Source organism: Haliotis rufescens, unplaced genomic scaffold, assembly GCF_023055435.1.
Source record: "Haliotis rufescens isolate VD_foot unplaced genomic scaffold, xgHalRufe1.0.p SCAF_1, whole genome shotgun sequence".
Taxonomy (NCBI): Eukaryota; Metazoa; Mollusca; class Gastropoda; order Lepetellida; family Haliotidae; genus Haliotis; species Haliotis rufescens.
Genome location: NW_025963779.1, coordinates 71732331 through 71756625, shown reverse-complemented (window position 1 = coordinate 71756625; position 24295 = coordinate 71732331). Strand labels below are relative to the sequence as shown.

Here is a 24295-nt window from a genome sequence, read left to right as displayed (position 1 = left end):
CAGCGATCGAAGTCAGTGTGAACTGTCAACCGATCTCGATACGCGCTAAATGATTGTCATAGCTTCTGAGAACTTACAACGACGCATGCAACCTCATTTAAAAACATCCTATAATGACTTATCCCCGCAAGTGTTATAAATTTATTGCAGCCGACAGAAGTTATCATAACGATCACATTTCACATCGGACGGAGGTATACAATGGTTCGGACATAGTCAAAACACATATTGTAAGCCTATACGTATGCCTATCTCGAAGCAGCCTAGTCGTCTAAGGCGCCGCACTTCGTTGTGCAGAGTTGCGTCCCTGAGGCATGACAAAACCTGTGGTGGCGGGTTCGAATCCCTGTTTTCCCTGATTATGTTTCCAGATTTGTCGGCACCATACCCTTACTCGTAGGTTTTAGTCAAGTGGTAAGCGTGTAGGACCTGCATCATCGGCTTTCCTCGCTCATCAAGCTGAGACTATAGTTGAGACTATAAAAGCATCTCTCTGTGCGTGTAGGATTGGTTGGTTGGTTGGTTGTTTAACGCAGCACTCAGCAATATTCCAGCTCTATGACGGCGGTCTGTAAATAATCGAGTCTGGACCAGACAATCCAGTGATTGCCATCATGAGCATCGATCCACGAAATTGGGATCTATGACATGCATCAACCAAGTCATCGAGCCTGACCACCCGATCCCTTTAGTCGCCTCTTACGACAAGCATAGTCGCCTTTTACGGCAAGCATGGGTTGCTGAAGACCTATTCTACCCCGCATCTTCACGGGTCCTGTGCGTATAGGAGAACCTCACTGAGCGATCAGCAGCATTTGTCATTTGTCAGTTGTATGATCTGTATACATACACTGAATATTGTTGGTATTAAGATCATCATAATCCAACGCTAGCCCTTTGTCAATCAATGTGTTTAATCCCCCCGTTTCCTAAAAGGAATTAATCCACACTATTGTTGAATCTGTCGAGTTTTGTTACTTACACAGAACATATGGTCTTACGGAAAGTCCATTTGCTTCGATGCCCTGATATACTTACAAGTAGCGACAGTAGTCGCATTGATAATCCAACTGTAAGAACATAGGGTGTGTCGCCTCAGGGTTTGTGCCCGTTCAGCTACCGTCTGACACAATATGCTGATGTATTTCTTACCAATAGTGTCTCAGCTAATAAGATTTGTCAGTTTTAAATTAATCTGCATCAACTTGTGACACGAAGTTGGGGCCCTGATTTCAATAAAGGACGGAATGGGTGTTATCTTATGTAAAATGTCAGTTAAAGTAAGCATTACCAATTGAGCAGGTAATCCAACATTGGGCCCAGGTTATGCGGTAAGCTGATGCGTCGATGCAAATACCTAGAAATAGAAAAACGTAATGTTCCCGCAGCAAAAGGCCATCGAGCTACATATCCTTAGCTTCTCAGTGAAGGTCCATAATGTTCTGATTGTATTGAGACTTGATCAACTGTGAAAACATATTTTCATGATTATGAAAACACAGAAGAGTGTAGGTAATCCACAAAGTATTAATAAGTAAAACGCCGACTCAGTTTATTGTAAAATGAAATAACAGTTTTAGTTTTACAAAGAAAATGAAAAAGATATATTTATTGCACCAAACTAATTTTATGTATATATATATATATATATATATATATATATATATATATATATATACACACACACACACACACACACACACACACACACACACACACACACACACATATAAATATTGTAAATATATAAATAAATATATATTCTAATTCCCGTAACTCTGACGAGTGGCTCCATTTTTATTAATTTGAACTATCGGTCCATCAGTTATTTATACAATAGCAATACATGGCGTCCCTTTGCTAATGTGATTTTTTCCCCAGACGCCTTCTGTGGGTATCTCTTTATTTAAAAAGTCCTGTGTCACTTGGCAGAACAGAATAGAACAAAACTTTATTCCACTCTTGGAGTGAACAAGATCAAAACCCATCTGAAAACAAATATTAATGTCATCTTTTCCATCAAGCATCACTTTATTCAAACAAAGACGTGCTAAAATATACGGAGGACATTAGTAGATCCATGCTCATCAACCAATCAAATCACCCGGTTTCCTGATGGCCTACGGTTCACGGGTGTCCATCGCCGTCAAAAGGAGCAACGCAGTATTTGATTGGTTACCGCCTCGCCTCTCATTGGCCGAGCCTCAACACCCGCCGTTCTGTAGTTAGAATAAGGTAGATACTTTGGATTAGGGGTTGCAGATTTAGGTGAGCGGTTTAACTGTACACAACACATCACAGCTAATCCGCTATGCCCAAATCATTCCTAATGAGCAGCAAGAGAAAGAAACTACTGGAGGTCTTGTACCGGGAGCAAGAAGGTAAGAATATGTCCCTTTTACTTATTTGTATTTGGAAATAAACAATTCCTCTTTATACTTCATTGAAGGTAAAATTCACGATTTTCGACGTACAGGGGACTCTAATTAAGATAGTCCGGTGTTCTGATGGACCGACATCGGAATGGTGAGATCCTGTGTCATTATAGTTGTCTGTCTTAACCGTTATCCCACTTGTGCGGCGTCCTGCTTGAACCGACAAAAGTGTGTTCCGACGCTCTGACTCAAAAAGGACAACATTTTTGCCCCGGAAAGCTACACACCAGGACAAATGTTGAGCCCCATCCCGTCTTTATGTTCATATATCTTGCATGTATCTTTTGGAAATATCTTTATATGACATTGGTCTAATTTAGAATGTGACCCATGTGGTCGCTAGAGCTGAGTCATATCCCATGATACAAAGGGCAGGAAGCAACTGAAAGGCTGTCAAATAACTACTGACGTAGAGCAGAAGTCATTTGATCATCAGTTTCGGTTTCTGTATTCCAATATGGGTATGTCACATTTTAAATAAAGATAAATGTGTTTTGTTATAAGATTTAAAAAGGATACAATGTCCAAAACTGACTATTTTAAATTGAATATATAGTAAGCAGTACTTCATATGTCTAGGTGTATACGAAGTCTGTTTAAACGAACATGTTTTCCGATCCCACTCGATGGCGGTGTAGGCGCTGCACAATCATGACATGATTTGCAATCTCTCGGCTTCGTCACAAACCGAGGGGTTTAACGCCACTGTGATCAGTGCGGGACGGTTTCATGCAGGAGTAACGTCACAATCTAACACAATTATAATTGACACTTTAGAAACAAATCTCCTTCTCTTTCTTTTAGGAACAGAAGGCGATTCAGAGACGTCTTCCGTCGACTCCTGTGGTGACAGCGGCCTCGCCGACAGTATGGCCTGTTCTGAGACTTCTCCCTCCCCTGAACATCTTCGCGAAGACAAGGTGTCATCACCTCTCAATCTGTCTGAGAGGTCAGCATTCGAGCCCATCCTAAGATCCAACACGCCCTTCACCCAGAATAAACGATCTCCCGAAGTCGCTTATGGCCAGCCATTCCCCCATCCAATGTTCAGACCATTTCAGAAGGCAGAAACTCTGTCGACTCGACCTCTTCAGATGTACCCGTCACCAGCATTTGCCATCTCACTTCCCCCCTTGCCCACTGTCTGTGTGAAGGGTCTGCCTAGTGATCCGACTCGTCCATGGACAACTGTTGACACGAGTATACCGTTTACGACATACCTCATGAACCTTTCAAAGCTCCTTCATAAATCATCCAGAAATGCAAACAACTCTGAGTCTGATGACTGCAAATCCGAAACAGACTCTACACAAAGAAATGAAAACAGTAAAAGTCAACATGAGCATGATATTCCGAAACTCAGGAGACCGGATACGGAAGTAATGGGTGCCCATATGCCCGCCGACGCGTCAATGATGAAGCGTCATCTTGCTTCAGAGCAACACTCCCCTTATGGTAGGCTGCACCCCAAGTCTCATCGACATTTCCCCCTGGCTGGGATGGCTCATGGAGTGGGTGGACTACACCCGGCGTTCTTACAGTTGGAGGGGATGCACCATCGGCGACCCCATACGGACAAACCCCCACCGGTCAAGAAGTACAAATGTGACACGTGCGGCAAGTCCTTCTCAAGGAGCAACACACTCGTGACTCACAAGGTACGTTGTTGTTATTATACAGAAGCATACATTGTCCTGTATTTACAATGATGCAATGTGGTAATTATTTGTACCCAAGACTCGCCGGAATGATGTGTCTGGACTACAGTAGCTTGAAGTTAGCAGCGGGTTCGTTGTTAGTTACTAACTTTTCGAATAACTAAAAACAACCAACGGATTATTCAAAGTGTGTATATTAAACAACCACATTAAGTCAATCTAATTACTCATTTCAGTATCCAAGTATAAGAGGGCAGGTTGTCTAACAATATTTTTAGTTATTCAGTAGTTTTGAAAAAATGAAACCCAGCAAGCAGCAGGTTTGTTATTCAGGCGTTGTAAACAAAAGTAACAAATGAAAGGTCATGTGGTGTGCCAAGTCTGAATAACGAAATAGCTGTTGGTCAAGCTTTATTTATTCATATGTACATAATAACTAGACATATATTATACCTGTTCTCATATACTTACATATTTAAATGAGTTGAGTTATTATTGTTGTTTGATGTACAGTATTTGACTATCGAATCCGCTGCTGGCTTGTGTTTAGTTATTCGAAAAACAAATGACTGAAAACGAACCCTCTGCTATCTTCAAAGTGCTCTGGACTAATAGGGTGTGACTGTATCTCATTTTATTCAGCCCTCGTGCTGGCAATGTTGATTGAAAGAAAGAATAACCAAGAAGGAAAAACATTTCAGAGAGTTTAATCCTTTGTTATAATCAGTTTAATGAAGAGATAAAACAAGCTTAGGGCAAATGTGAAACGAGTGATACATTAAATATGACGGTAAGAACTTCAAATATATCCACGTCAGTGTTATGCGATATACTTATCACAGTTTAATTTTAGTGTTGTCAAATTTACATTGACTTTTTTATTTCAGCGCATTCACACAGGCGACAAACCGTTCAAGTGTGAGCAGTGCGGGCGAGCGTTCCGCCAGCCGGGAAACCTGACACGTCATCGTTTGACCCACACGACGTTCAAGCCGTACGTGTGCTCCACGTGCAACAAGGCCTTCAACAGAGCCTCCAACCTCCACACGCACATGCGCACTCACACCAACTACAAGCCCTTCCTGTGCCCCTACTGTGGGAAAGGATTCCATCAGAAGATCGACATGAAAATACACTGTTACACACATACAGGTAATACAACCGTCTCGTTCACAGCGACAACACCCGTGAAGATCCGGGTCAGAATAGGTCTTCAGCAATCATGCCTGCCGTAAAAGGCGATTATGCTTGTCGTAAGAGGCGACTAACGGGATCGGTTAGTCAGGCTCGCTGATTTAGTAGATGCGTGTCATCGTATCCCTATTTCGTGGATCGATGCTCATGATGGCAATCACTGGATTGTCAGGTCCAGACTCGATTATTTACAGACCGCCGTTATGTAGCTGGAATATTACTGAGTGCGGCGTTAACAACAAACAAACAAAAATCATCATGATGACAACGTATGGTAAGCGAGTGAGTGAGTTCCTTTACGTCGCATTCATCAGTAGTTGGCTGTAGCAGGGCGGTCTGTAAATGATGGCGTCGGGATCAGGTAATCCAGTGGTTGACGGGAGAGCAATTCTCTACGCCGTCGGGACACAGGACACACAACCAACTCGGTGACCCATTGTGTCCACGTGATCATCATTAGTCGCTTCTCAGACCAAGGCATTGGATATTGGGGACATATTCTGCCTCGGAATTCAGTGCAAGATGAATTGAGCATGTTTATATTGTTAGACTTCAAAAAGGGCACATAGAAAAGCAGAATAGGTGAGGTGTGGTGAAATTGGGTTAAACGTCGCGTCCAAGATTATTGCACTTATATAGCGACGTGTATGTATGTGTGTGTGTGTGTGTGTGTGTGTGGCTGCTTGTTCTAGTCCGGACTGATGCCGATTTATAGTGCTAGCTCACTGAGATACCATGCCGCAGTTTAACATGAATACCCCACTCAGACACAGTATACTGAATCCGAGCCGACCAGTCCTTGTTTTAGCCCCTTAATGTCGAGCGCCAGACAGGGTAACAACAAGTACCATCTTTTAACGTCTTTTGGTATGACGCGGCCGGGGATCGAACCCCGGACCTTCCGCTCTCCAGGCGGACGCTCTACCACAAGACCACGGAGGCGGCGAAAAGCAGAATAAGAATGCATTCTTTTAATTGAATAGAAATTAAAAATTATAATCAAACTGTAACGCGCTGCCCCCAATATAAACGGACGATACAGAAATGGGGAAAGCACTCGTGTTTTTCTTGTCAGAAGGTTTGGACACAATTTCCGCTGTTTTGCTACCTCGTCTCAGGTTTCTCATTCTAATATGTCATTTTTCTTCCGTTTTGTTGATTTGATCTTGTTTGTAAATGGGGTTGGACTCGTTATTTTCGACTTATAAATCCCGCTCTATATTTCATTTGACATTGTATTTGTTTGTTTAGGCGAGCGACCTCACAAGTGTGACATCTGCGGTAAAGGATTCACTCTGGCCAGTACCTTGACTGCTCATCGCCGCTCGCACGTGCTGGAGAACACACGTAGCCATACACATGCGCAAGATCAGACAGTCATGTGCCAGTTTTGCGGAGCAGGCTTTCTGCATCAATCGGACTTGACAACTCACATTTTGACGTCACACCAGAATCACATCCAAGTTCCCGTGTGAGAACTAAACAGTCTAATCACTACTGCGAGATGCATCAAGATAATTCTTTGTGAGGAATTGTGACTCTACTAGAAAACGAATATTAAAGAAAATCATTTGTTTGAATGTCTGTGCATATGGCGTATTTATTACCTGTGCTATTTACCTGTAACTGTTTAAATGTACGTGGTTTGTGTTATATGCGGATAGTTATCCTCTTGTAGAACCGTTAGTAACTTATTTTTTCATTTATCCGTTAATAAACATATTCGTCCCATCTTTCTTCCTGTTGTTAAGACACAACATGAAAACAACGCAGTAAATATATAAAGTGAGACTATTCAAATACCGATTTTCAATACATTTGCAAATTATATCTATATTATTATTAATTGAGAAAGGGTCACATGATCTTCCTTAAAACACGGTATTACCCCGAGACCCAGGGATCAAAAGTGGTATTTCCCTGCGTGATGAAGCCAATCAGTTGTAAATCATCTCCTGTGACTTCTCGTGACATCAGATTCAATTACGGTTGAATTTTAAATATTTTCTTTTTATATTATGTTTTAAACCAATCATTGACCGCAATTCTGTCTATATTATGTTTTGTTTGTTTGATTGATAAGATTTACATTCATTCTTCAATGAATTTGGCTAATACTCGATTCTGATTGGTCAATCAAAGGTTTCAAATCACAATAATTATCTCTGATTGAAACCCTTCTTTTGACGGCTGCACCACCACCTGATACGTTGAATCTTATGAATCAGACAACTGTTTAAAGGGGTTAAATATATAGAATAAAACTGTGTATTTTAGACACGTGTCTAAAATCCGAGTAAAATGACTTAATATCCCCATGCATCTCGGTACCCACCTAGAGGTTATCACATGGATATACTCGTGTAGATGTTAAAGGTAGGCTACACCAGGTAATGGAACAACATAAACTCTGTGTGTGTGTGTGTGTGTGTGTGTGTGTGTGTGCGCGCGCGCGCGCGCGTGCGTGCGTGCGTGCGTGCGTGTGTGTGTGCTACTCACTCATTACTTGGTGACATTCCACTCCCTCCAATCCTTAACTCGGATACACCATTTCCAGCTTTTCTCATACTTTATTCTTTACAATATTGTCTAGTTGTCATGGCTGACAAGGAAAAGTAGGGCCGAGGTCTGCTGCCAAGTTGTGATCTGCCTCGTGCATTGGTGAAACAATGGAGGTTGACGTCAATACACGTTCCCTTGAAAAAATCTAAGATATCGATCTCTGTGCAATACTTACGTTCAAAACGGACAACCTTGCCAATCCCTGCACGAATATACGAGATAAAGATCTATTAGAAAGTTGAAAGAAAACTTCACCGGGAAACAATATATAGCAACAATTTAAATTCATCTTTGATCTAATATATTTCTTAAGCAAACGCTCTTTCTGCACCAATCACAACAATAAAATGACGCCACCAAATTCTATACCGTGTGTATAAATAAGCAGATATAGTGACACCAGTAAGGCAGGTAGGCTAGCAGTACGTCTATCATGAGGTTCCCTATAACGTGGCTCAGTCCCTTGCTCCTTCTGGGTATGCCTGTATTGGCCGTGATCCGCTACAGCCAGGAGGATATGACCACACCCAAAATCGGATTGGGTAGAGCCGAGGCAGGGAATCCGACCAAGCACGGTATGTTAATGAATATTTGTGTTGATAACAGAATGTCGTCTTACAGTAGATAGTATTCGGGGATGATAAATGGATGCCGACTTACAGTAGGTAGTATGTTGGGGCTCATTAAAGGTTGTCGTCTTACAGTAGTTTTGTATCCAGGGTTGAAAGAACGTAGTCGTACAGTGGGTTTTATCCTGGGTTGAAAAAAGTGGGTCATTGTACAGTAGGTTTTATACGGGGTTGAAAAAAAGAGGGCCATATATACAGTAGGTTGTATCCTGGGTTGAAAAAAGAGGGTCATCTTACAGTAGGTTGTTTCCGGGGTTGAAAAAAGAGGGTCATATTTACAGTAGGTTGTATCCGCGGTTGAAAAAAGTGGGTCATTGTACAGTAGGTTTTATCCGGGGTTGAAAAAAAAGGGTCATCTTACAGTGGGTTTTATCCTGGGTTGAAAAAAGTGGGTCATTGTACAGTAGGTTTTATTCGGGGTTGAAAAAAAGAGGGCCATATATACAGTAGGTTGTATCCTGGGTTGAAAAAAGAGGGTCATCGTACAGTAGGTTGTATCCGGGGTTGAAAAAAGAGGGTCATCGTACAGTAGGTTGCACCCGGGGTTGAAAAAAGAGGGTCATCTTACAGTAGGTTTTATCCGGGTTGAAAAAAGAGGGTCATATTTACAGTAGGTTGTAATCTGGGTTGAAAAAAGAGGGTCATCGTACAGTAGGTTGTATCCGGGGTTGAAAAAAGAGGGTCATCGTACAGTAGGTTGTATCCGGGGTTGAAAAAGAGGGTAATCTTACAGTAGGTTGCACCCTGGGATGAAAAAAGAGGGTCATATTTACAGTAGGTCGTATCCGGGGTTGAAAAAAGAGGGTAATCTTACAGTAGGTTGCACCCTGGGATGAAAAAAGAGGGTCATATTTACAGTGGGTTGTATCCGGGGTGGAAAAAGAGGGGCATCGTAAAGTAGGTTGTATCCTGGGTTGAAAAAAGAGGATAATCTTACAGTAGGTTGCACCCTGGGATGAAAAAGAGGGTCATATTTACAGTGGGTTGTATCCGGGGTGGAAAAAGAGGGTCATATTTACAGTAGGTTGTATCCGGGGTTGAAAAAAGAGGGTCATCTTACAGTAGGTTGTATCCGGGGTTAAAAAAAGAGGGTCATCTTACAGTAGGTTGTATCCGGGGTTGAAAAAGAGGGTAATCTTACAGTAAGTTGCACCCTGGGATGAAAAAAAGAGGGTCATATTTACAGTGGGTTGTATCCGGGGTGGAAAAAGAGGGGCATCGTCAAGTAGGTTGTATCCTGGGTTGAAAAAAGAGGGTCATCGTAAAGTAGGTTGTACCCTGGGTCGAAAAAAGAGGGTCATATTTACAGTAGGTTGTATCCGGGGTTGAAAAAAGAGGATAATCTTACAGTAGGTTGCACCCTGGGATGAAAAAAGAGGGTCATATTTACAGTGGGTTGTATCCGGGGTGGAAAAAGAGGGTCATATTTACAGTAGGTTGTATCCGGGGCTGAAAAAAGAGGGTCATCTTACAGTAGGTTGTATCCGGGGTTGAAAAAAGAGCGTCATCTTACAGTAGGTTGTATTCGGGGTTGAAAAAAGAGGGTAATCTTACAGTAGGTTGCACCCTGGGATGAAAAAAGAGGGTCATATTTACAGTGGGTTGTATCCGGGGTGGAAAAAGAGGGTCATATTTACAGTAGGTTGTATCCGGGGTGGAAAAAGAGGGGCATCGTAAAGTAGGTTGTATCCTGGGTTGAAAAAAGAGGGTAATCGTACAGTAGGTTGTATCCGGGGTTGAAAAAAGAGGGTCATATTTACAGTGGGTTGTACCCGGAGTTGAAAAAAGAGGGTCATCTGCACAGTAGGTTGTATCCGGGGTTGAAAAAAGAGGGTAATCTTACAGTAGGTTGTATCCTGGGTTGAAAAAGAGGGTCATATTTACAGTAGGTTGTATCCGGGGTGGAAATAGAGGGTCATATTTACAGTGGGTTGTATCCGGGGTGGAAAAAGAGGGGCATCGTAAAGTAGGTTGTATCCTGGGTTGAAAAAAGAGGGTCATCGTACAGTAGGTTGTATCCGGGGTTGAAAAAAGAGGGTCATATTTACAGTGGGTTGTACCCGGAGTTGAAAAAAGAGGGTCATCTGTACAATAGGTTGTATTCTTGGTTGAAAAAAGAGGGTAATATTACAGCAGGTTTTATCCGGGGTTGAAAAAGAGGTTCATATTTACAGTAGGTTTTATCAGGGGTTGAAAAAAGAGGGTCATATTTACAGTGGGTTGTATCCTGGATTGAAAAAAGAGGATAATCTTACAGTAGGTTGTATCCGGGGTTGAAAAAAGAGGGTCATATTTACAGTGGGTTGTATCCGGGGTGGAAAAAGAGGGTCATATTTACAGTAGGTTGTATCCTGGGTTGAAAAAAGAGGGTCATCGTAAAGTAGGTTGTACCCTGGGTTGAAAAAAGAGGGTAATCTGTACAGTAGGTTGTACCCTGGGATGAAAAAGAGGGTCATATTTACAGTGGGTTGTATCCGGGGTGGAACAAGAGGGTCATATTTACAGTAGGTTGTATCCGGGGTTGTAAAAAGAGGGTAATCTTACAGTAGGTTGTACCCTGGGATGAAAAAAGAGGGTCATATCTACAGTGGGTTGTATCCGGGGTGGAAAAAAGAGGAGCATCTTACAGTGGGTTGTATCCGGGGTTGAAAAAAGGGTCATATTTACAGTAGGTTGTATCCGGGGTTGAAAAAATAGGGTCATATTTACAGTGGGTTGTATCCAGGGTTGAAAAAAGGGTAATCTTACAGTAGGTTGTATCCGGGGTTGAAAAAATAGGGTCATATTTACAGTAGGTTGTATCCGGGGTTGAAAAAAGAGGGTCATCTGTACAGTAGGTTGTATCCGGGGTTGAAAAAGAGGGTAATCTTACAGTAGGTTGTATCCGGGGTTGAAAAAAGAGGGTCATCTTACAATAGGTTGTACCCTGGGTTGACTGAAGATGTGTGATTACATGTTCTGTGTGTAGCCTCCGAGCAGGAAGCATGGAAACAGGTTTTGTCCCGACTGGATCAGCTGGAGGAATCACAACAACGCAAACGCTCCACAGATGGTCAACAAACATGAACAATATATGTTGGTTGACTGTTTGCATTTAATATGGAAACAGTCCATTACCAATGGATAGTAGATGTTTTGCATTGAAAATTTACATGTACTCCATGGTTGGTAGATTGTTTGCTGTTAAACAATACAACTCATGAGGTGTAAATATCTTACCCCTGGCCATTATAACCCTGTGGGGTTTCCGAGTATAGATACCCAGTAGCCCAACCTAAGAGACTTATGAGGTTAGCCACGATGCAATGTAGGACCCCTGGTTAGTAGATGGTTCGCATTGAATAATTACAAATAATCCATAATTGTTTGCTATTAAAATATGCACCTCATGGCCATTATAAGTAAGAGCCGATGAATATAGGACCTGGCTGATTGTATCCTCGCAACCGATGACGGGGGGCATGGCTTTTGTTGTCACTAACCGTTATGAGGCTGCTGTGATACAGCTGGAAGATTGTTGACTGCGGAGTAACACACAATTCACTCATTCATTCTGGAGATAACACGTATATTGATAACCCTATTTCCGACTCCAGACTCAGTAGAGGAAGGTCCTAAGTCTATGAGAGGATGTAGACATGACGTATACAATGATAACCCTATTTCCGACTCCAGACCAAGTAGAGGACGGTCTGAAGTATTTGGGAGGATGTAGTCATGACGCGTAGAATGATAGCGCTATTTCCGACTCCAGACCAAGTAGAGGACGGTCTGAAGTCTATGAGGGGATGTAGACATGACGCATACACTGATTACCCTATTTCCGACTCCAGACCAAGTAGAGGACGGTCTGAAGTCTATGAGAGGATGTAGACATGACGTATACAATGATAACCCTATTTCCGACTCCAGACCAAGTAGAGGACGGTCTGAAGTATTTGAGAGGATGTAGTCATGACGCGTAGAATGATAGCGCTATTTCCGACTCCAGACCAAGTAGAGGACGGTCTGAAGTCTATGAGGGGATGTAGACATGACGCATACACTGATTACCCTATTTCCGACTCCAGACCAAGTAGAGGACGGTCTGAAGTCTATGAGAGGATGTAGACATGACGCGTAAAATGATAGCGCTATTTCCGACTCCAGACCAAGTAGAGGACGGTCTGAAGTCTATCAGAGGATGTAGACATGACGCGTAGAATGATAGCGTTATTTCCGACTCCAGACCAAGTAGAGGACGGTCTGAAGTCTATGAGAGGATGTAGACATGACGTATACAATGATAACCCTATTTCCGACTCCAGGCCAAGTAGAGGACGGTCTGAAGTCTATGAGAGGATGTAGTCATGACGCATACAATGATAGCGCTATTTCCGACTCCAGACCAAATAGAGGACGGTCTGAAGTCTATGAGAGGATGTTGTCATGACGCGTAGAATTATAGCGCTATTTCCGACTCCAGACCAAGTAGAGGACGGTCTGAAGTCTTTGAGAGGATGTAGTCATGACGCTTACAGTGATAACCCTATTTCCGACTCCAGACCAAGTAGAGGACGGTCTGAAGTCTTTGAGAGGATGTAGACATGACGCATACAATGATAACCCTATTTCCGACTCCAGACCAAATAGAGGACGGTCTGAAGTCTATGAGAGTATGTAGTCATGACGCGTAGAATTATAGCGCTATTTTCGACTCCAGACCAAGTAGAGGACGGTCTGAAGTCTATGAGAGGATGTAGTCATGACGCGTAGAATGATAGCGCTATTTCCGACTCCAGACCAAGTAGAGGACGGTCTGAAGTCTTTGAGAGGATGTAGTCATGACGCTTACAATGATAACCCTATTTCCGACTCCAGACCAAGGGAGGACGGTCTGAAGTCTTTGAGAGGATGTAGACACGACGCATACAATGATAACCCTATTTCCGACTTCAGACCAAGTAGAGGACGGTCTGAAGTCTATGAGAGGATGTAGTCATGACGCGTTGAATGATAGCGCTATTTCCGACTCCAGACCAAGTAGAGGACGGTCTGAAGTCTTTGAGAGGATGTAGACATGACGCGTAAAATGATAGCGCTATTTCCGACTCCAGACCAAGTAGAGGACGGTCTGAAGTCTATGAGAGGTTGTAGACATGACGCGTAGAATGATAGCGCTATTTCCGACTCCAGACCAAGTAGAGGACGGTCTGAAGTCTATGAGAGGATGTAGACATGACGTATACAATGATAACCCTATTTCCGACTCCAGGCCAAGTAGAGGACGGTCTGAAGTCTTTGAGAGGATGTAGTCATGACGCGTTGAATGATAGCGCTATTTCCGACTCCAGACCAAGTAGAGGACGGTCTGAAGTCTTTGAGAGGATGTAGAAATGACGCGTAAAATGATAGCGCTATTTCCGACTCCAGACCAAGTAGAGGAAGGTCTGAAGTCTATCAGAGGATGTAGACATGACGCGTAGAATGATAGCGCTATTTCCGACTCCAGACCAAGTAGAGGACGGTCTGAAGTCTATCAGAGGATGTAGACATGACGTATACAATGATAACCCTATTTCCGACTCCAGGCCAAGTAGAGGAAGGTCTGAAGTCTATGAGAGGATGTAGTCATGACGCATACAATGATAGCGCTATTTCCGACTCCAGACCAAATAGAGGACGGTCTGAAGTCTATGAGAGGATGTTGTCATGACGCGTAGAATTATAGCGCTATTTCCGACTCCAGACCAAGTAGAGGACGGTCTGAAGTCTTTGAGAGGATGTAGTCATGACGCTTACAGTGATAACCCTATTTCCGACTCCAGACCAAGTAGAGGACGGTCTGAAGTCTTTGAGAGGATGTAGACATGACGCATACAATGATAACCCTATTTCCGACTCCAGACCAAGTAGAGGACGGTCTGAAGTCTATGAGAGGATGTAGTCATGACGCGTAGAATTATAGCGCTATTTTCGACTCCAGACCAAGTAGAGGACGGTCTGAAGTCTATGAGAGGATGTAGTCATGACGCGTAGAATGATAGCGCTATTTCCGACTCCAGACCAAGTAGAGGACGGTCTGAAGTCTTTGAGAGGATGTAGTCATGACGCTTACAATGATAACCCTATTTCCGACTCCAGACCAAGGGAGGACGGTCTGAAGTCTTTGAGAGGATGTAGACACGACGCATACAATGATAACCCTATTTCCGACTTCAGACCAAGTAGAGGACGGTCTGAAGTCTATGAGAGGATGTAGTCATGACGCGTTGAATGATAGCGCTATTTCCGACTCCAGACCAAGTAGAGGACGGTCTGAAGTCTTTGAGAGGATGTAGACATGACGCGTAAAATGATAGCGCTATTTCCGACTCCAGACCAAGTAGAGGAAGGTCTGAAGTCTTTGAGAGGATGTAGACATGACGCGTAGAATGATAGGGCTATTTCCGACTCCAGACCAAGTAGAGGACGGTCTGAAGTCTATGAGAGGATGTAGACATGACGTATACAATGATAACCCTATTTCCGACTCCAGGCCAAGTAGAGGACGGTCTGAAGTCTATGAGAGGATGTAGTCATGACGCATACAATGATGGCGCTATTTCCGACTCCAGACCAAATAGAGGACGGTCTGAAGTCTATGAGAGGATGTTGTCATGACGCGTAGAATTATAGCGCTATTTCCGACTCCAGACCAAGTAGAGGACGGTCTGAAGTCTTTGAGAGGATGTAGTCATGACGCTTACAGTGATAACCCTATTTCCGACTCCAGACCAAGTAGAGGGCGGTCTGAAGTCTTTGAGAGGATGTAGACATGACGCATACAATGATAACCCTATTTCCGACTCCAGACCAAGTAGAGGACGGTCTGAAGTCTATGAGAGGATGTAGTCATGACGCGTAGAACTATAGCGCTATTTCCGACTCCAGACCAAGTAGAGGACGGTCTGAAGTCTTTGAGAGGATGTAGTCATGACGCTTACAATGATAACCCTATTTCCGACTCCAGACCAAGGGAGGACGGTCTGAAGTCTTTGAGAGGATGTAGACACGACGCATACAATGATAACCCTATTTCCGACTTCAGACCAAGTAGAGGAAGGTCTGAAGTCTATGAGAGGATGTAGTCATGACGCGTAGAATTATAGCGCTATTTCCGACTCCAGACCAAGTAGAGGAAGGTCTGAAGTCTATGAGAGGATGTAGACATGACGCGTAGAATGATAGCGCTATTTCCGACTCCAGACCAAGTAGAGGACGGTCTGAAGTCTATGAGAGGATGTAGTCATGACGCGTAGAATGATAGCGCTATTACCGACTCCAGACCAAGTAGAGGAAGGTCTGAAGTCTATGAGAGGATGTAGACATGATGCGTAGAATTATAGCGCTATTTCCGACTCCAGACCAAGTAGAGGACGGTCTGAAGTCTATGAGAGGATGTAGTCATGACGCGTAGAATGATAGCGCTATTTCCGACTCCAGACCAAGTAGAGGACGGTCTGAAGTCTTTGAGAGGATGTAGTCATGACGCTTACAATGATAACCCTATTTCCGACTCCAGACCAAGGGAGGACGGTCTGAAGTCTTTGAGAGGATGTAGACACGACGCATACAATGATAACCCTATTTCCGACTTCAGACCAAGTAGAGGACGGTCTGAAGTCTATGAGAGGATGTAGTCATGACGCGTTGAATGATAGCGCTATTTCCGACTCCAGACCAAGTAGAGGACGGTCTGAAGTCTTTGAGAGGATGTAGACATGACGCGTAAAATGATAGCGCTATTTCCGACTCCAGACCAAGTAGAGGAAGGTCTGAAGTCTTTGAGAGGATGTAGACATGACGCGTAGAATGATAGGGCTATTTCCGACTCCAGACCAAGTAGAGGACGGTCTGAAGTCTATGAGAGGATGTAGACATGACGTATACAATGATAACCCTATTTCCGACTCCAGGCCAAGTAGAGGACGGTCTGAAGTCTATGAGAGGATGTAGTCATGACGCATACAATGATGGCGCTATTTCCGACTCCAGACCAAATAGAGGACGGTCTGAAGTCTATGAGAGGATGTTGTCATGACGCGTAGAATTATAGCGCTATTTCCGACTCCAGACCAAGTAGAGGACGGTCTGAAGTCTTTGAGAGGATGTAGCCATGACGCTTACAGTGATAACCCTATTTCCGACTCCAGACCAAGTAGAGGACGGTCTGAAGTCTTTGAGAGGATGTAGACATGACGCATACAATGATAACCCTATTTCCGACTCCAGACCAAGTAGAGGACGGTCTGAAGTCTATGAGAGGATGTAGTCATGACGCGTAGAATTATAGCGCTATTTCCGACTCCAGACCAAGTAGAGGACGGTCTGAAGTCTTTGAGAGGATGTAGTCATGACGCTTACAATGATAACCCTATTTCCGACTCCAGACCAAGGGAGGACGGTCTGAAGTCTTTGAGAGGATGTAGACACGACGCATACAATGATAACCCTATTTCCGACTTCAGACCAAGTAGAGGACGGTCTGAAGTCTATGAGAGGATGTAGTCATGACGCGTAGAATTATAGCGCTATTTCCGACTCCAGACCAAGTAGAGGAAGGTCTGAAGTCTATGAGAGGATGTAGACATGACGCGTAGAATGATAGCGCTATTTCCGACTCCAGACCAAGTAGAGGACGGTCTGAAGTCTATGAGAGGATGTAGTCATGACGCGTAGAATGATAGCGCTATTTCCGACTCCAGACCAAGTAGAGGAAGGTCTGAAGTCTATGAGAGGATGTAGTCATCACGCGTTGAATGATAGCGCTATTTCCGACTCCAGACCAAGTAGAGGACGGTCTGAAGTCTTTGAGAGGATGTAGACATGACGCGTAAAATGATAGCGCTATTTCCGACTCCAGACCAAGTAGAGGAAGGTCTGAAGTCTATGAGAGGATGTAGACATGACGCGTAGAATGATAGCGCTATTTCCGACTCCAGACCAAGTAGAGGACGGTCTGAAGTCTATCAGAGGATGTAGACATGACGTATACAATGATAACCCTATTTCCGACTCCAGGCCAAGTAGAGGACGGTCTGAAGTCTATGAGAGGATGTAGTCATGACGCATACAATGATAGCGCTAATTCCGACTCCAGACCAAATAGAGGACGGTCTGAAGTCTATCAGAGGATGTTGTCATAACGCGTAGAATTATAGCGCTATTTCCGACTCCAGACCAAGTAGAGGACGGTCCGAAGTCTTTGAGAGGATGTAGTCATGACGCTTACAGTGATAACCCTATTTCCGACTCCAGACCAAGTAGAGGACGGTCTGAAGTCTTTGAGAGGATGTAGACATGACGCATACAATGATAACCCTATTTCCGACTCCAGACCAAGTAGAGGACGGTCTGAAGTCTATGAGAGGATGTAGTCATGACGCGTAGAATTATAGCGCTATTTTCGACTCCAGACCAAGTAGAGGACGGTCTGAAGTCTATGAGAGGATGTAGTCATGACGCGTAGAATTATAGCGCTATTTCCGACTCCAGACCAAGTAGAGGACGGTCTGAAGTCTTTGAGAGGATGTAGTCATGACGCTTACAATGATAACCCTATTTCCGACTCCAGACCAAGGGAGGACGGTCTGAAGTCTTTGAGAGGATGTAGTCATGACGCATACAATGATAACCCTATTTCCGACTTCAGACCAAGTAGAGGACGGTCTGAAGTCTATGAGAAGATGTAGTCATGACGCGTAGAATTATAGCGCTATTTCCGACTCCAGACCAAGTAGAGGACGGTCTGAAGTCTTTGAGAGGATGTAGACATGACGCATACAATGATAACCCTATTTCCGACTCCAGACCAAGTAGAGGAAGGTCTGAAGTCTATGAGAGGATGTAGACATGACGTATACAATGATAACCCTATTTCCGACTCCAGGCCAAGTAGAGGACGGTCTGAAGTCTATGAGAGGATGTAGTCATGACGCATACAATGATAGCGCTATTTCCGACTCCAGACCAAATAGAGGACGGTCTGAAGTCTATGAGAGGATGTTGTCATGACGCGTAGAATTATAGCGCTATTTCCGACTCCAGACCAAGTAGAGGACGGTCCGAAGTCTTTGAGAGGATGTAGTCATGACGCTTACAGTGATAACCCTATTTCCGACTCCAGACCAAGTAGAGGACGGTCTGAAGTCTTTGAGAGGATGTAGACATGACGCATACAATGATAACCCTATTTCCGACTCCAGACCAAGTAGAGGACGGTCTGAAGTCTATGAGAGGATGTAGTCATGACGCGTAGAATTATAGCGCTATTTTCGACTCCAGACCAAGTAGAGGACGGTCTGAAGTCTATGAGAGGATGTAGTCATGACGCGTAGAATTATAGCCCTATTTCCGACTCCAGACCAAGTAGAGGACGGTCTGAAGTCTTTGAGAGGATGTAGTCATGACGCTTACAATGATAACCCTATTTCCGACTCCAGACCAAGGGAGGACGGTCTGAAGTCTTTGAGAGGATGTAGACACGACGCATACAATGATAACCCTATTTCCGACTTCAGACCAAGTAGAGGACGGTCTGAAGTCTATGAGAGGATGTAGTCATGACGCGTAGAATTATAGCGCTATTTCCGACTCCAGACCAAGTAGAGGACGGTCTGAAGTCTTTGAGAGGATGTAGACATGACGCATACAATGATAACCCTATTTCCGACTCCAGACCAAGTAGAGGAAGGTCTGAAGTCTATGAGAGGATGTAGTCATGACGCGTAGAATGATAGCGCTATTTCCGACTCCAGACCAAGTAGAGGACGGTCTGAAGTCTTTGAGAGGATGTAGACATGACGCGTACAATGATAACCCTATTTCCGACTCCAGACCAAGTAGAGGACGGTCTGAAGTCTTTGAGAGGATTTAACATGACGCATACAAAAATAACCCTATTTCCGACTCCAGACCAAGTAGAGGACGGTCTGAAGTCTATGAGAGGATGTAGTCATGACGTATACAATGATAACCCTATTTCTGACTCCAGACCAAGTAGGGGAAGACCTGAAGTCTTTGAGAGAGGATGTAGACAGGCAGAACCAAAGCATGCGTAAGTATGCTTTATACAGTGAAATCCTGCTACTCCGGACATCCCACATTGAAACATGTTAATTCGAATGATTCACCGTCCGGTTTAACGAAGCTTTACTGTGTATCACTATTCCTTCACTGTGTGTTCACTAAACAATGTTTCACCGCTACGAGTATTGTAAGTCTAGTGTTTGAGTAACGATTGCCTTAACGCCATGGTCGCTTTTTTGACGACGGATTTCCATATTGGTCATAACAATATGCACAAACCAACAAAGACTTAGGGTGTTCAGAACACGTCGACAGTATTTCCATATACACCTGTATGTGCGGCTGTGTGGAAGCTAAATTTCACTTAATTATGTCCATTATATGTAAGAGACTGCGAACATTTGATTAAATCTCTAACCGTTAGCACCCAGTCAGAAATTCGTATTGGTCCTTCTAAGTTGAAGGTATGGCGTTGTATGGTTTCAGTGAGAATGGATCTGTTTGCGAAGACGATGTTACAACGTTTGCTGGTTTTGGAAAGCAAACATAAAGGCGACAACACAAGGAAAGGGATTGAGCAAGGTATGCACATCTGATTTATATTACATACGATCATTATCATTACTCCTTTCAGTTTGCTTTAGAATTTGTCAATATACATGGCAAAAAGGAAGTCTTGTCTAATATGAGTCCTCATCTTGCCCGAAACCGGACAGTTACCCCAACACATCAGTGTCTAACGCTGTCGCTGTCTTAGGTCCAATGGGGAACCGGATGGAAAATACATCTGGCGCGTATGAACAAGCATACGGTTCCCGTGGCCATGAGTCATTTGCCATCACTTGACAATAGCTGACGGACGGGGGTTTCAGTCTCGCCCTTTGGACCCGCGTTGTACACGTCGTTTTTCTAGCAGTTCGTAATGCTCACTATACAACATATTTTATCACACCTGCATGTCAGAATTATGAGATCTGATTGGTACACGTGAACGTGAAAAAATACTATGTATCCCGTCTTGGAGGGAAATAAATTTCTCAGCTGGTGAATACATCCCTTATACCCCACTACGAGCAAGACAGGATGCACGTGGATTTCTGAGAGACAGGATGAATCCCCCATATCCCGCTTCCAAGCAAAAGCCGCACGCTTTTTGTCGAGTCATTGAAAATCTCGTGACATAGCACAAGCTGACCTCCGCTCAAACGAAGAACTGTTTTCTATCAATTTTGAACTTGTTTTAATTTTTACAATGTCACATTAAAACATGTCGGTAAGATAAATTTGTTGTAGCAGGATAACAAGAGGTACATGGGGTCTTATGCGTCCCTCGCTTATAACACTCGCCTCCGGTTCGAGGAATAAGACCTAGCGCGGGACGCATTAAACCCCATATACCCCTCGTGATCCTTCTACAACTTATAATAACTGCTGTATGAACCTTGGCTAGTATTGGGATAACTGTTGTACTACTGCCGTGGTGTCTTCTGATTCACCCTGGGATACAGTTGGGGGTCTGTTGTAAAAACGGGGTAACTACTTTATAAACTTGGGCTTTTGTCCGGATAACTGTTGTATAAACCACGGCTACTGTCTGGATAACTGTTGTATAAACCACGGCTACTGTCTGGATAACTGTTGTATAAACCACGGCTTCTATCGGGATAACTGTTGTATAAACCACGGCTACTGTCGGAATAACTGGTGTATAAACCACGGCTACTGTCGGGATAACTGTTGTATAAACCTTAGCTATAGTCGGGGTAACTTTTTTATAAGCCTGGGCTACAGTCGGGGTAACTTCTTTATAAGCCTGGGATACAGTCGGGGTAACTTCTTTATAAGCCTGGGCTACAGTCGGGGTAACTACTTTATAAGCCTGGGATACAGTCGGGGTAACTACTTTATAAGCCTGGGGTAACTACTTTATAAGCCTGGGCTACAGTCGGTATAACTACTTTATAGTCTGGGCTACAGTCGGAGTAACTACTTTATAGTCTGGGCTACAGTCGGGGTAACTACTTTATAAGCCTGGGCTACAGTCGGGGTAACTACTTTATAGTCTGGGCTACAGTCGGGGTAACTACTTTATAAGCCTGGGATACAGTCGGTATAACTACTTTATAGCCTGGGCTACAGTCGGGGTAACTACTTTATAGTCTGGGCTACAGTCGGGGTAACTACTTTATAGCCTGGGCTACAGTCGGGGTAACTACTTTATAGTCTGGGCTACAGTCGGGGTAACTACTTTATAAGCCTGGGATTCAGTCGGGGTAACTACTTTATAGTCTGGGCTACAGTCGGGTAACTACTTTATAGCCTGGGCTACAGTCGGGGTAACTACTTTATAGTCTGGGCTACAGTCGGGGTAACTACTTTATAAGCCTGGGATACAGTCGGGAACCGGAGAAAGCAAAAGGTACGAAACATGAGGTTGACTATTCGTGAAATGCAATATTGTAACATTTTAATGCTCACTTAACTGAAACACTGTAGATAGCGACCCAAATATTGTTTAAAGCGGAGGTACAACAAGTCACTCACTAACACCTTGCAGTATCCTCCATCTGTTCGACGACACCGCCACCACCACGAGAGGGAGCCAGCGTCAATAAAACACTCACAGACAACGGCCTTGTTGCAAAGTACTCGTGTCGTTCTGGCTACATCAACATCGGCGGTAACGTCCTCAAGTCTACGTGCGACGCCGCGGAGAATTGGTCACAAGTCGACATTTCCTGCAACAACCGTGAGTTTTATATAGCAAAACCTCGTTAACCCGGACGATACCGGTACCAGTGAAAATCCGAATATTTTAAGGGATAATTGTAAAGTAGTGTTAACCCTGTTACAATGAAGGCGTTCCCCAAAGTGAAGACGGGTGTGCGGATTAACGAGTTTTCGCTGAGCTTTATACGTGTATGCTACTGGGCGAAGGGTCCGTCCCTCTGTTCTAGGTACGAGTGAGTGAGTATGCTTTTGCCCCATTTTAGCAATATTCCAGCAACATCACGGCGGGGGACACCAGAAACGGGCTTCACACATTTTACCCATGTCGGGATTCGAACCCGGGTCTTCAACGTGACGAGCGAACGCTTTAACCACTAGGCTACCCGACCGTCCCCCTAGGTACGATGGGCGTCACGGTATTACTTGAGACGATGTCGATACAATTATATTGTCATAATACAGCAGATAACGTTAAAACGCCAAATATCTTAACGATTTCCATGTATCGGGGCTGTTTCGGTTATTATACTTTGAATTATTTTTTATGATGCACACAGTTACGATTTTGTATCCAAGCACGAAATTAATATCGTGTATCGTGTCGTGGGCACTACGACGAATTGTAACACCCCAAACTGTGAGTGAGTTGGGTTTAACGCCGCTTTTAACAGTATTCCAGTTATATCACGGCGTGTCAGCTTAATGTGGGAGGAAAGCCCCAAATGATGCAGGTCTCAGACGTTTACCACTTCGTTGAAGCCAACGAACACGGGTATGGTGCTGACAAACCTAGAAACAGAATCGGGGCGAACCGGGATTCGAACCCACAATCATAGGTTTCTGGCGTACCCAAGGGACGCAACTCTGCACAACGAATCGCGGCGCCATTGAGGACTGGGCCACCCGTAACCCCCAACCCAAACTGGTTCAGGGAAAGCTGGTGTGAGTTTACTGTCTCGTTTTAGGTAACTGTATATAAAAACTAAGAATAACCAAGTAACCAGATCATTGTAAGGGAATTTAAAGAGAGACAGTGCTCCGCCAGGTTCAATATTTGAGTCAAGCGTCTGTAACATGTGCCACGTATAAGACTGGGGCATTATCTCAGTCGTGATCAAGGGTTAGATTGATAAACATCGTGACATTTGGATTACTTGAGTCAGATCTCCTGGGGATCCCGAGCTGATTTGACGGTTCTATATTTGTTTCACATTGCCTCTTTATCACAAGATAGTTTGAAGTTGAGGCTCATATTCATCTTCATATTATTCTACCTGACTTGCGTGTCATCGTACCCCGACGGCAAGGGACTTTGCCCATAATATCAACCACTGGTTTGCTTGGCCCTGGTTATTTACAGGCCGCCGTCATAGAGCTGGGATATTGAATCATATGAATATAATCCCCTTTTCTCAATATATGTATATCATCTTCTTGTCTATATCAAAAAAATATTATCATCTTGTTTATATGAATATTGTCTTCTTTTCGTGGTAGTCACCACATGCTATCATCGGATCGGGAGCAGGCTAGTGTACGGGGGGACGACAGCAAATACCTGGTCAGGGCGCACCTGCCAAAAATGGCGCAAGAAACGTCCGCACAGGCATGGATACGGCCAAGATATTAACTTCTCCCGAACGTCCTTGGCTGGTGCTGAGAGCATCAAAGACGTGTCCAACTTCTGTCGTGACCCAGGAGCAATGAAAGGGTCGGGGAAGCTATGGTGCTACACAACCGACCCCGACAAACGCTGGGAGGAGTGTAACATCCCCAAGTGCGAGACGGCATCCACGAGTGTACCTTGACCTGAGCCATCAGCCGGCATTATCGGAATAATAAATCTTTGACGTCAGGTTACAGTTTTTGTCTTCTGTTTAAAGCAATTTGATTGTATCTATTACCTCTCGCAGAAACATAATCTAAATACATGCTCTTCCTGTTACGTGTTGATTCCCAAATTGTAACAGGAATGTTAACCCTGAAATCGATACGTACAGAACTAGATTGTGTAATCAGTAAATAACCACACAGGATC

General features: G+C 43.9%; 2 protein-coding genes across 2 annotated transcripts; both read left to right on the top strand.

Annotated features, from left to right (window-relative positions):
- The first annotated feature begins 2272 nt into the window (after window positions 1-2272).
- LOC124139794 (zinc finger protein 37-like) lies at window positions 2273-7018 on the top strand. Its single transcript, XM_046507122.2, has 4 exons — window positions 2273-2381; window positions 3240-4093; window positions 4981-5245; window positions 6539-7018. Exons 1-4 carry the CDS (start codon window positions 2312-2314, stop codon window positions 6760-6762), a joined length of 1413 nt encoding a protein of 470 aa, XP_046363078.2. The 5' UTR covers window positions 2273-2311; the 3' UTR covers window positions 6763-7018.
- A 1217-nt stretch (window positions 7019-8235) lies between these two features.
- LOC124139793 (plasminogen-like) lies at window positions 8236-24112 on the top strand. Its single transcript, XM_046507121.2, has 5 exons — window positions 8236-8424; window positions 19493-19555; window positions 20014-20109; window positions 22085-22276; window positions 23755-24112. The coding sequence occupies exons 1-5, from the start codon at window positions 8283-8285 to the stop codon at window positions 24063-24065; spliced, it is 804 nt and encodes a 267-aa protein (XP_046363077.1). The 5' UTR covers window positions 8236-8282; the 3' UTR covers window positions 24066-24112.
- Window positions 24113-24295: the final 183 nt, after the last annotated feature.